Source organism: Cryptomeria japonica, chromosome 2, assembly GCF_030272615.1.
Source record: "Cryptomeria japonica chromosome 2, Sugi_1.0, whole genome shotgun sequence".
NCBI classification, from domain to species: Eukaryota; Viridiplantae; Streptophyta; class Pinopsida; order Cupressales; family Cupressaceae; genus Cryptomeria; species Cryptomeria japonica.
This window is the reverse complement of record NC_081406.1, coordinates 595,061,326-595,074,930: the sequence shown is the minus strand read 5'-3', so window position 1 is coordinate 595,074,930 and position 13,605 is coordinate 595,061,326. Positions and strand designations below refer to the sequence as shown.

General features: G+C 36.8%; 1 protein-coding gene across 1 annotated transcript in view; it reads right to left on the bottom strand.

Annotated features, from left to right (window-relative positions):
* Positions 1-4,888: 4,888 nt before the first annotated feature.
* The window catches only part of LOC131051602 (uncharacterized), a 49,059-nt gene continuing 40,342 nt past the window's right edge, over positions 4,889-13,605 (bottom strand). Inside the window, exons 3-5 of the mRNA XM_057986179.2 lie at positions 6,078-6,837; positions 5,906-6,000; positions 4,889-5,732 (exon numbers count right to left, since the gene is read on the bottom strand). Coding sequence (XP_057842162.2) covers positions 5,462-5,732; positions 5,906-6,000; positions 6,078-6,837 — 1,126 coding nt within the window. The 3' untranslated portion in view covers positions 4,889-5,461. The remainder of the gene's footprint in view (positions 5,733-5,905; positions 6,001-6,077; positions 6,838-13,605) is intronic.

Here is a 13,605-nt window from a genome sequence, read left to right as displayed (position 1 = left end):
TTTCCATAGATCCTCTAATCATAAAACATTTTTTAATCATTTAATCAATGGGCAGAAAAACCTTAACTAATGCTAATGAGATTGTAGTAGAAGTTAAAAATAGCCTTGTATGTGCTAGCAATCTTGAACCAAGACCAATAATGCCCTTTCTTTCTATAAGTATGTAGTACATTGACTCCAACATAAACTTAGCCCAAGACCCTTCCTCCCTTCACCCATACTATAGTAGATGTCACTCATCAAGAAGGTTATGGCTATTAGTAGTTTGCAATTCTAGTGATGTTCATAAGATTAAAAAATTAATAAAATGGAAAAGAAGATTTTCTAATGAGTTGGTGGCCTTAAATCTAAGTCTTGGTGACAGTGAGATTAGAAATAATATGATAAGAGGTTTAAAATCGGTTGGTGTCCTTAAGGATAAACTTTTTCTAGTGTTATAGTAGACCATACTAAGGAAATAACAAAAATCAAGGGTATAAAATGAATAAAGATATCATGCTAAGCCCAAAATTTCAAAGGCAATTGGTGTACCTTTCAAAGGATTTAACGCATTCACCATATTGCTACCATCACAAAGAATCTAAACAATCTATATCCTCGGGTTCATATTGTGCCTGTTCAAAAAAACATGGCAAAGAGACACAATTTGTGGTGTTTGGTCTACAATGATCCACATGATGCTAACAATTATGTGGTGTATCAAGAACAAGTATCCACTTACAAGACCGCACTAAACCAACTTGCATGTGAATTATTGGGTCCTAAGAATTCTCTATCAAAGGCTAAACACAATGCTTTAGCCTATTGGGAACAATAGAATTTCTATACCATTAATGAAGTCTTACTAGTTAACTTACAACCACAAGTGAATTCTAATTGTTTCGCATGGGCCAAGAGAACCCTAGAATCAGAGTTCCTAATAAGTCCTTGACCAAAAATACAAAGTTGCTAACAAATCCAATCAAAACGATAACTACAGAATGTTGAAAGGTTGCCCCTATGATAGAAGCAAAGCAAACACAATAGTGTCTCAGATCTTCCACACCAATAGTTGACAACCCCAAAAACGAGTGATCAGATCTTCTCATAGAAAAATTCACAACTTGTTGATGTGTGTTCTATGACCACCTTACAACATAGAATAAAATACTAAGTATCCTATCCTCTCTTGAACAAAGACTCCTCAAATGCTAGACTGCATGATCAAACAAGGTGACTCCAATTTAGCTAGGTCTTGACTTTGCAAATTAGATAGACTCAAATAAAATGATGTGATATGCTGGTATCATAGAGGGACTTACATTTATGAATCATGGTTGGAACTTGCAAACTAACTTAAACAAAGAAATATCAAAAGGGAAAGGGTTTAGGGAATCTATGTTAACATCTAAGAACAATGATAATAACAGATGATGCTTTGATAGACAAACTCCTTCAAACCAAGCTTTACTTCATTGTGACAACTACATAAAACCGATGCAATCTCCCAGTGATAACTTTAAGAAACCCCCTCTCAAAAAAATATTTAAAATCTTGGCGAATATCTAATTTTTAAAAAAATTATTATTATTTTAATTAGCGAATCTTTCCGTTTTTTAAAGAAAAATATTAATTTTATTGGCAAATTTTTTTATATAATTTTTTTTGGTAGAAAATATTGGCGAATCTTGAAAAATAATAAGAGTATGCATTAAGTTATATTTTATATCCTTTCATTTTAAAAAAATAGTTTTTTTTAGAAAAGTACAAAGCCCTGAAGGTTGAAATCATTAATGAGTTTAAGGGGTAGAATCTACTTTATTTAGTTTCTACTATTGATTTAAAATAATCTAATAGCCTTCTTTGTATTTTGTGAGATAAAATGTGCAAACAATTTGTAATACTCATGGGGCCAAAAATTGTCTTTAGATGATTGATTTTCATTGAGGCCATTACAACTTGTAGCTACAATTTACCTCATAGAATACAATGAAGGTCATTAGATTATATTTCAAATCAATGGTGGCAACTAAAGATTGTTAATATAACCCTAAAGTTACTAATAATTATGATATATTTTTGTGAATTAATTTAGATTTCTACAATAAATTATAAAATTTTGGCAAATATGATCCAATCATGTATCGAATATTGTGGCGAATCCTTCAGTTAAAAAAATAAAAAAATAAATTCTCTGCGATTTAAATAACACTAAAATAAAAATTTCTAAAAATGTGGTGATTTGAGTCACCTCAAACGCTAAATTTATTAGCCAAATCTTGATTCCCAAATTTCAAAAAATAGTCAATTGGCGAATATTAGCCACTAAAATTTTCACTACAATCTCCCAAAGAAATGAAAGATTTTCATACTACAAACCATTCATTCAAATACCCAATGTTGATGCAATCCAAATGAAACATTCACAATTAAGCTATTGCAATAATGAGGCTCAAGATAACTTTGTATTGTAGCTTACAATCAATAAACCATAAAAAGTATGAATTGAGGAATTCATCACATATCATCACATCGTTCCATTAAGATCAAAGACCTTTATCTAAAACTTGAATTGAAACTTGAGAAGTAGAAACCACGCAACATGTTGAAATAACACACAAAATCCACCATATCTTCAATGTAATAATATGTTTATTCCATCAAGTCTTGGCAACAATTTTTATCTTCCCTTCAACTCTACTTCTAAGACTAACCATTCTTCTACCATTGAATTATCCTCCTATTGTCTATTAACCCTTACAAATGAGGAGAGCAAGCCCTTTATAGCTTCTCAATTGCAAATGAATGGCTTTGATTGATTTGCAATCAATGGCCAAGATTACAAAACGAAACCCTAATAAGGGTTAGTTACAACAAACTCCTTGTTGACCAATGAGAAAATTGCATTGCTTGAATACATGTCCCACATTGAATGTGGACCAATGAGAAAATAGGTTAGGTACATTGGGTTCAATGCCTTCCACATGTATAGTTGTCATCTTGGGATGAGTCAAGCTCAATGAATCTGGATGATTTGACTTAAGATCATTTGATTGGCTTGATGATGATTAGATGCCACCTCAACTACTTGCATGCCTTGAAGATTTGATATCCCATTACAAGCAATATCTCTTGATACTCAACATCATCATGTGGCTTTTGACTAATTGTGATGGGTCATATTCCCAAATTGCATCATCTTCTAACTTTGATTAACTCTTCTAAAACCATCTACTTGAGAGATGCATTCCTTGTTATTCATCTTCCTCTTTCATTGCCTTCATGATGTCAATCCTCGATGTCTTTGATCCTCTTGCAATTGTAGAGCCTTTCATCGTGTAATATTCTTCTTTACTTGTGTTGTTGATGAATTCGTCCTCATGTTGTAATGTCCTGACTTTGTCTTCTCTCATGTTCTTTTGCAGTTTTTCATCTCCACCTCTCACATTGTTGAAATATCTTTCTTTTCCACATGTCTATCCCTTGCACAGCCTAGAATACCCTCATCCGGTTTCTTGCATCACTTGTAGCTTGACTTCTTCACGTTGGTGTGGAGCTCATTGTGTTAAGTTCTCCATTTGTTTGCCATCATGGTGAAATCTTTCATCTTGCACATGTGCACCTTTAACGTTGTAATACTGTGTTTTGAATGTCATGACCTTCTTGAATGTCTTGAATACCTTGATAACCTCCACCGCATTGTTAAGTTCCTCATCAAGAGCAATCCTTGCATTGTTGAAATATCCTTGCATTCTTATCTTCCTTGCAATGATTCTTGAAAAAGAACAAACACTCGTGAATCATGATTGTGAATACAAACATATGTTAATTCCAAAACCCCTAAGTAAAATGCAAGCAAATTGTAATAAGCAAATTACAAGCTTAAACTTGCACTTTAAACTGATTTTGAAGAGCTTGAAGAGATTTTCTAGGATAATCACTATCGTGAAACAAAAATTATCCTAAAACATCAACCATTCACAAAAATACCACACAAAATGCTTTACAAATCCCTCTAAAATCTGGAAATGATATTTTTAAGCCCTCGAAGTTCTTGTTTTTCATACTTTGCACAAGATTTCTAGAAAATTGAACTCTGATGTCATCTTTTGTACTCTGGAAACTTCACTTCCAGACTTCAAAAATCCTGGAAAAGACTTGGAAATCAGATTATATAATGTTTTCTTGCTTTGAAACCTGGGAATTGCTCTGATGACTGATTTATTTATTTTTTCTTACAAATTTACCTCTTCTTCTTAGCTCTTTAAACCCTTTAAGCTCTCATTTTGTTCTCAATCTTTGCACTCCACTTTGGTGTGAAATTGGATCCTGTTTCTGATATGATTAGTACATGCCCTTTTTGACTTCTGATTTTGAATCTCTTGGTCTGTAAAGAACTTACTTGTTCTCTCTTTGATTTATGCAAAAACGGAGCCACTTCTGGTGTTGCTTTATACTCAGCTGGAAGGGCTAAGAAACTTTACTCCAACAGATTCCAATTTTACTGCACTAATGATGTTGCTAATATGAAGCTCTGGCACTCAGAATGTAGATCGCTGAGAAAGCAAAAAACAAAGCACCTACAGCTCTTTGGTGATAAAATGGTTAAGATCTCCGTGGTAGAAAAGAATAATCATTTGAGATCTTATAAGCATAGAATATGGGATCAGTTTGAATTTTTTAAACTAATAATATCCAAGCACCCTTCTGTAAGAAAATTAATCAGGCACCATATGGCCATGATCAGACCTCAATTTGAGCCCTCAAAGGACCACCTAGCTAATTACACATTTATGCTCATTGTCTAACTGAACATATCTAAAAATATCTCCATTGGCTAGTTTCCAACATTGATAAGCAGATTGTTAGATTTATTTAACAAGAAGCTGAATTCTCTGAAGAAATAAAATAAGAAATTGATCCGATGGTCCAGCCAATGAATTAGATGTGTATATTTAGCAAAGGTCAACATAATTTTGGGAAACTAGTGTTTGCTAAAAGACTTGAGCCCTTTAAGCAGATAAAACAAGAACCCACTGAGATGATGAAAAACAATGCTTACAAGATAATGTCCATATATGGAACCACTTAAGTTATTTTAGTGAATGTATTGATCTTCTTTGAATGCTGTCCCCCAAAACCATGAAAGTATTAGAATTGGATAGTTTTCTTGAATAAGATGCTCGCAAGTCATCCAAATTGAGGACCTAATGAGGATTTCCAAGACAGAAGCTAGCCTTTTGTCTGCTTCAGCTTAAGACAGTGCTTGCAATATGCATGTTCTCCATCAAATGTTTGTTTCATTCTCTAATATCTAATATTTGTAAGCATGAATTCCAAAAAATGGAAGCATATTCCAATTATCATAAAATGTGCCTCATCCTTGACTCTGCAAAAACAAACGAAGCCTCAAGAAATATTTGGAATCCTTTCCCCTCATGGTTTTGACCACAAGAACCTGAAAAGGGCTCACTGCTCATTCTTACATGAAATATTTGGAAACATTTTTTCTTATATTATTGCCAGTGATAAGATGATAATCAGAGGGAGGCATTTGGTTAATGAAATATTTGGAAACCTCCTTTCTCATGTTACTGCCAGTGATAAGATGGTAATCAGAGGGAGGCATTTGGTTAATGAAATATTTAGAAACCTCTTTTCTCATGTTACTGCCAGTGATAAGATGATAATGAGAGGGAGGCATTTGGCTAAGCTTCCCAAACTTTTCCTCATAGCAGTCCCACATCTCACACCTGAACAGAGAAAAAATTAGCAATAATTGTTCTCTTTCAGTAGCACATCTATTTCTTGTCTTAGAAACCTAGTTCTGAAAATACTTCTTGAGCAAATGAACAAGAAAAATGATTTAAACCAGGAATCAGGCATAGAAAAATCAGAAAACCACAGATCATAGAAAACTTATTACCAGTATGCTAAAAACTGAAAAGGTGAATATCTTGCATAGACCTCTTCAACTTCTTTAGCAACAGTACCTATGGTGCACTGAAACCTGCTGTGGACCTGCCAAGGGAAGTTAACGATTCATTACTGAGGAAAATCTTTCCACAGAGGAAGGAAGATGAATAAATTCAACCGACCTTTTTCAAGTGCCTGACAGTTTCAGAATCAGCCGGAACAATCTCAAAGTATCCCATGCACATCAACACATTTGAGCTTGTGAATGGACCAAAACCCTTTAACTTGAGAAAAAATTCCTCCAACTCACTGAATTTCAACAGTGGTGATCCATCAGAGCTTTCAAGAGAGTTTAAATCAATAGTACCATTACAAATATCTGTTGCAAGGTGCAGGATGCGCTTAGCCCTGTAACCAAGACAACAGCGCTTTGCCAAAAATGCTTCATCAAAACTTGCCAATTCTTTGGGAGTGGGAAAATCCCCTGTGCTCAGTGCTGAAGGAATACAATATTCTTCAGTAAGGGATTCTGGGCTTGAGATTATTTCTGACAAATTCACTGTAGAAATTTTTAAGGGATGGTTGTTTTCCCCTTCTTGGCATAGCCCAATATCAAGATTCATGGCACTCTTTTCGATATCTATTAATGTTATGCTAGAAGCCTCTGAAACTATGGTCTTCTTCACATCTGTGAAAGGTAATCCTTGTTCTGAAAATCTTGCAGGCACCGAACTAACAGCATTATTACTTGGTTTTTTAGAGCATCTTTTTCTCTTCCCATCTTTTTTGTTTGGAGTTTTGGGTGATGAATCATCAGAGTTTACACAAGTACCATTTGAGTTTGAACTAATTTCTTGAATAGTTGACCCACCAAGTGGTTGTTCTTTCAGCTCTGACTGGAGATCACAGAGTAATCTATTCATGGTCAATGTCCTCGCCCACCTACAAATCCATCAGCAACATGATGAGATAGTGATTGAAAACTACTAGAATACTTGCCATGGAAATAATACAATAAAAATTATACAGCTGCATGACGGGAAAAAATGCATTAACACTTTTCATCAGATATTTGACAAATTGATCCTAAAAAATAAGATGAAAACTTACATGAATAAGGGGCAAATATTCACCAAGAGAAATCTTCATCTCAAACACTTCTAATAGCCAAATTGAAGAAGGCAAGCAATGCAAGAAAGAAATTTGAGAAAGGACAAGCACTAAAATATATGTATGTGAAAGTTGACAGGCTAAAGGTAAATGTGAGATCTATGAGGACTTCCTTGTGCTCCAGGTCTAATTGAAATAGCAGATCCAGCTTGCAAGTTGCTTAAGAGAATTTCATAATTGAAATTGCTTGAGAAATATCAATTAGAAGAAATGGTTAACCATTCCTAAAATATTTCTCTAGCATGTGTTACTGAGTGTTAAATGTGGAGGGAGTGTTAAACGTGGATTGCAAAGAGGGTGATCTGAATTAAGCTGGTAATTCAGAGAATAATACACTAAATGAGGAATCTAATGTATTATAAGCAGTAACTGAACAAAAACAACACAAGATTGACCATTACTGATTAGCTGAACAAAATAGATTTATATATTTTTAATATTGGATAAAGTTTACAAATATGGATCATGTGAGCAACAAGATACAAAGCGTACCAAAGCAAGCCCCAAAAGAGCAAAACAGGACAAATGTCAACTCTGTAAGAGCATTATTGAAATCAAATCAAATTAGACAATGAAAAACCATAGCCATCTGCCCAGCATATATAACCAAGCTTGCAGCTGTAACCATCCAGACCAACAAAAAGTTTATCAGCCCTACAGCCTATTACATCAAGATATAGCATTTATAAAACAGTTCAACACTCTATAAAGCACAGCTAGCCAGCATAACAGCAGCTCGTCAACTAATAACGTATACCAACTGTGATATATAAATCAACACAATCCAGCAGCCAAACCATTAGAGATATTCCAGCAGCTACTACACCCAAATATTCACATTTACAAAAAACACCAAGAAAAAGCAGCAACCGCTGTCATTTTGATTTTCCCTGGGAACTATCATCTATGCCTATACCACCACCATGCTCCAAGTCAGCCACATCAATCAACAAGATCAAAAGATAACTTAGAAACAACTGGACCATCAAGAACACTATCGTTTACATTGCTAGAAATGACAAACATATCTTTTTGGACAGGCCAGCCATCTTTATCAAAAACTACAAGAGAACACTATGTGAATTTGGAATCTAAGAACCATCCTCCTTAAACTTTTTAGCATCTCCCTTTTTAAATGCAATTGCAATACAATATTATATGCCACAAAAGGAATGGTGACTTACTAGAAAAGTAAGCAGTTTCCAAATGCCTTGAAAAACTTCTTTGTTCCTTACAATCTAGATAAGCCACATAATATCAATGGAAGTGTAAACTATTAGGAAAAATGGTGTCTCAGCCCTGCAATTACAAAAGGTTACTATTTATAGCAAGTCTACATTTAAGCACCCCCGAAAGCCACACTATATTATATAGTGTCTCAGCCTTGCAATTATGAAAGCTTTACTATTTATATATATATATGGACCGTTCATCATTAGGTCACAAATATAATGATAAAGGTTATGTTGGCTTTTCTTGCCCTAGGTTATCAATTTTATGAGGGCATTATATTACGATTGTGTATTGTATTGTTGTATTGTGCATGAGAGTCTAATAGATGTTGAGTTTCCTCTGAATCTCTACTTGGTGATACTCTTGCAAAAGCTTGCTCTGCAAGTATATTGTAATCTTGTTGATTTTTCAATAATATATTGGATGTCTTTTGGAGTGTAGTTTTTATCTTGAAAGGATCTTCTCTACGTAAATCATTGTGTTGTGGTATAAATAATTTTTATGATTATTTTTATTTAGTTTTTGTAATTGTTGTAAGGATCTAAAAACTTTTGCATAACCCTCCTCTCAAGATTAGTGTAGGAAGTTGTTCAACTACCCTAGCTTCCTTACATAAACCATAATGATTCCATTAAATTAAGACGAAGGCTAACTATTTAATTTCCCCAAAAATAATATCAAACCAGACAATAGAAGCCCAGCCCACACAAAACGAAAACAATTTCAAATAACATTGACAAGGGGCGGTCAAAAAAAAGATAAAAAGTACACTCATCTTTGCCAAGATAGGCTTTAGACCAAGGAACAAAGGGATTAACACCTACAACAAGCTTCTAATATAACAATCACTATCTAAAAAGAGCTTTCTATGGTTCAAGATGCCTAGACCAAATCATTTTTAACCTATTGCACCAAATGATAGTTGGACCATGCAACCCTTACAAGGGGTTCAATTTAACGAAACAATCCTTAGAAAAAGATAATGGAGCATAAACATATTTAGAAGTAACTTGCAACAGTTCTTTTTACCCTCAATCCATTCAACATCCTTTCATAAGTAATCATGCCAAGGACCCTGTTGTCATTTTATGACACCCTTGGTCCATCAATGAGAATCGATCAGAGATATGTTCCATGGACCAGCACTGCCCCAATTTGATCAAAGAGGAAGCAATGGAATCATGAAGTATGACGTGTTGTCTTGTCAAAAGGAAGTCCTGTTGAAGTGTTTTTTATGACCGCGTCTAACACAGAATAAAGTCACCAACGGTCACCTTATCCTCTCTTGATCAAAGTACAATTGCATGCTAAGATTGCAAGAAGTTCAAACAATCGACTCCAAGGTTCCTTTATGCTATGGACGTGACTCGGTTGGTTGATGTGATTGCTGGTAATCCAAGGGGCCTTACATTTGCATCGTTCTTTCACCTCTTTGTTGTGGCTGGAACTCCATCATCGGATATGGAAATTCTGCGATGCTGCTGCTTCAAACGGACTAAAATGAACTGAAAGAAAAGGGAAAGGGTTCAGAAGGATCTAAATCTACTCCTAAGGGCAGTGATAACAATGAATAGTGCTCTGGTGGACAAATTCCAAATAAACCAAGTTCTGCTTCGCCAAGATCAACTACAACTCCACAAGAACCGGTGAAATCTTCTGGGGATGCTAGAGGATTTTCAAATCGAGAAAGTGCATTTGAATACCCAAAAACGACGCAATCCAAATGACTATCCACAATTGAACTCAGCACAAATTTAGGGGGGCTCAGACTAACTTTACATTGCAACTTACAATCAGCAAGATGCAAAAAGCATGAACCATGGAAATTCATCAGACACCATTACATTCTCCATTGAAATCAAAGCACTTTACTATTTCTAATCTAAGCGAGGAAGGTGAAACCATGAAAGCTTTGAAAAAATAATTGAAGTGGACACCATCAGAGAACAATGTTTCACTATTATTTTCTCAAAAACTTATCGCAACAATTTCATACAAAGCTCCCCCCTTACAAATGAGGGGGGTAACCCCTTTATATAGGCCTCAGGCCATGATTACATGCATAACCCTAATTAGGGTTTGCCCAAAAGATTCTCCACACATGATGCAACAAGGTGGGAATCTCCAATTAATAACCCATCATGCCCATATACAATTAATTCCATCCCATTACAATTAATTACATTACAGAAGTGCCCACTATGCAATGAATGTACCCTCATGCAAAAATCCCCTGTGATGCCATAAATGCACCATCATCTTCTGAATGTGACGGCTGCATGCAGAAGGAATATGTCATAATGTCATAAATGTGACGGCTGCATGCAGAGAGATGCTTCATTAATTCAACGTCCGTTGACTCGGCTGCCACTTGGCGAGAAAACCTTGGAGAGAGAAAACTTCAAGAGACAAGAATTTGATCCATGAAGAATTTTTCTTGAAGTTTCTCAAACTCTCCTTGCTCCGGAGGAGATTTTCAACAATTCTCCACCATCTCCTATTTTTTAGGAATTTCCACAATTTTAGGGTTTTGGTCCAAGAGAGAGAATTCTCTCACGTATCCATATCTTCAAAAATTTCTAAATTTGGAGGTCATTTGAGCCCTGAAAATGGATTTTTCAGATTCTTCCCTAGGGGGGAAATTTCTTGTTCAATTCATCCCCTGATTCCTTCCTTGCCTTAGAAATTTTATCTTCAATTCATCCTTGGGTGTGATTTCTTGTTGTGGAGGAATTCTCCTTTGGAAAGGAATTTGTTCCTTACCCCGAGGAAGGAAATCCTTCATGCCTTAGCCAATTTTCATGATTTCCAAGAACTATGTTCGGAAGGAAGAAATTTCAAACACTTAGTCAATTTTTTTACCTTTCCTGGAATTTTGTCCTGAAGGAAGGAATTTCCGCGACAGCCAATTTTTTCACTTTCTTGGAATTTCTTCTTCTTGGGTGCAATTTTGACTTGGTGGAGGATTCAATGAAATTTGTGAATCCTCCATGCCCTTCATTTTGGCGCCAGTCCTTCATCTTGGACAAAATTTTGACTTGGTGGAGGATTCAGTGAATTTGTGAATCCTCCATGCCTCCTATCTGGCGCTCCTTCTCTCACTTGGGCGCTAAAATGCCTTGGTCAAGGACTCTTGCAATTTGCCTGTTTCTCCATGCACTCTTCATTCTAGTGCCCTCCACAAGGCTGGGGCGAAAATTCCTCTTGAGGAAGGAATTCATTGTTTTGTGAATTGTCCATGTCTTCTTTTCAACATCCCTATTTTTTAGGAATCCTCCTAAAATTTAGGAGCCAGGTTCATTGGATGGAGAATTTTGCCACGATTCTGAATCTATAAAATTTTCCACACTCCGTCGAGATCTGGTGTCTAAAAATAGCAAATTCGAAAATTCACCCGAGGGGAATTTTGCTTTTTATTCCTCCTTGACTCCTTGGATTCCATGCCTTAGGCAAAATTTCAATTTTTTAGCTTGGGTGAAATTTTCACCATGCCAAGGATTCATGGATTTTCCTTCTCTCCTTGGGAATCTCATTTCAGTGCCTGACTCCAGACTTGGGCACATTTTTGCTTTGTCCATGGATTCGCGGATTTTTCCACCTCTCCTTGGCTTCTCCATTTTAGCGCCTGACTCCAGACTTGGGCGCATTTTCCTTCTGTCCACGGATTCATGGATTTTTCCTCCTATCCTTGGGATCTTCAATTCAGCGCCTGACTCTAGACTTGGGTGCATTTTTGCTCTGTCCATGGACTCGCGGATTTTCCTTTTGTTCATGGGATCTTCAATTCAACGCCTCACTCCAGACTTGGGCGGAATTTTGCCAGTGCCAGGGATTCATGGATTTTCCTTCTATCCTTGGGAATCCCATTTTGGCACCCAATTCCAGACTTGGGCAGAATTTTGCCAATGCCAGGGATTCATGGATTTTCCTTCTGTCCTTGGGAATCCCATTTTGGCGCCCAATTCCAAACTTGGGCAGAATTTTCCTCTAACCAAGGATTCATGGATTTTTCCATCTGTCCTTTTGGAATGACTTCCTGAACCTTGGTGAATTTTTGAGCTTTCCATTTTAGGCATAGGCTTCCAGCACTTGATCAATTTCTGGCTTTCTCTGTCTGCTATCGGATTCTCCGGAATTAGAAATGTCTGCGAACGTCTGATCCTTGTCACCTTGTCTGACTGACCCTGCCAGTACTGACTTTCCAAAAATAGAAACCTTCAAAGTGTCAGCGTTAGACCCCTAGACAGGGTGCAGGAATGACTTACTATAAATAGAAACTTACTAAAAATAGAAATTACTAAAAATAGTAAGTTTGATTTTTGGCAAAATGGCGACATTCCGGGACCCGAAAAAATCCCTAAAAAATAGGGACTTTCTAAAAATAGAAAGTTGCTCTATTTGGGCTCAAATTTTACTAGGAGGTTCCTTGAAGGGTCCTGATTCCAGTTGTATGTTCAGTTTCTTCAAAACCCTAACAGAAACCCCTAAAATCAAGGACAAAAGGCATAAACCCAAAAACAAGACAAAACAAGCCCTAGTCTTAGCCGAATTTGCTCAAACGAAAGGCAGACTTGACCAATATGACCCCCAACACTTGCAAAGCAGAGAGACTGACGAGATTGCTGCGAAAAGACCCCAAAAACGCAAGCCAAAAGACCGGGAGGGCCTAAAAAGTAGGGGGTCCCCATTTGCAATGGGGCGATGTGTGAAAACATCACAACAAGTTCCTAAGTCTTCTACCCCAGAACCCCCAGGTTCCCAGTTTCCTAAGTCTTCAAACCTGGAACTTCGGAACCCCCAAGTTCCCAAGTTCCTAAGTCTTCTACCTCGGAACTCCGGAACCCCCAGGTTTCCAAGTTCCTAAGTCTTCATCCCCGAAACTCCGGAACCCCAAGGTTCCCAAGTTCCTAAGTCTTCTACCCCGGAACTCCGGAACCCCAAGGTTCCCAAGTTCCTAAGTCTTCATCCTCGGAACTCCAGAACCCCTAGGTTCCCAAGTTCCTAAGTCTTCTACCCTGGAACTCCGAAACCCCCAAGTTCCCAAGTTCCTAAGTCTTCATCCTCGGAACTTCGAAACCCCCAAGTTCCCAAGTTCCTAAGTTTTCTACCCCGGAACTCCAAAATCGCCAGGTTCCCAAGTTCCTAAGTCTTCTATCCCGGAACTCTGGAACCCCAAGGTTCCCAAGTTCCTAAGTCTTCATCCCCGGAATTCTGGAACCCCCAGGTTCCCAAGTTCCTAAGTCTTCTACCCCAGAACTCCGGAATCGCCAAGTTCCCAAGTTCCTAAGTCTTCATCCCCGAAACTCT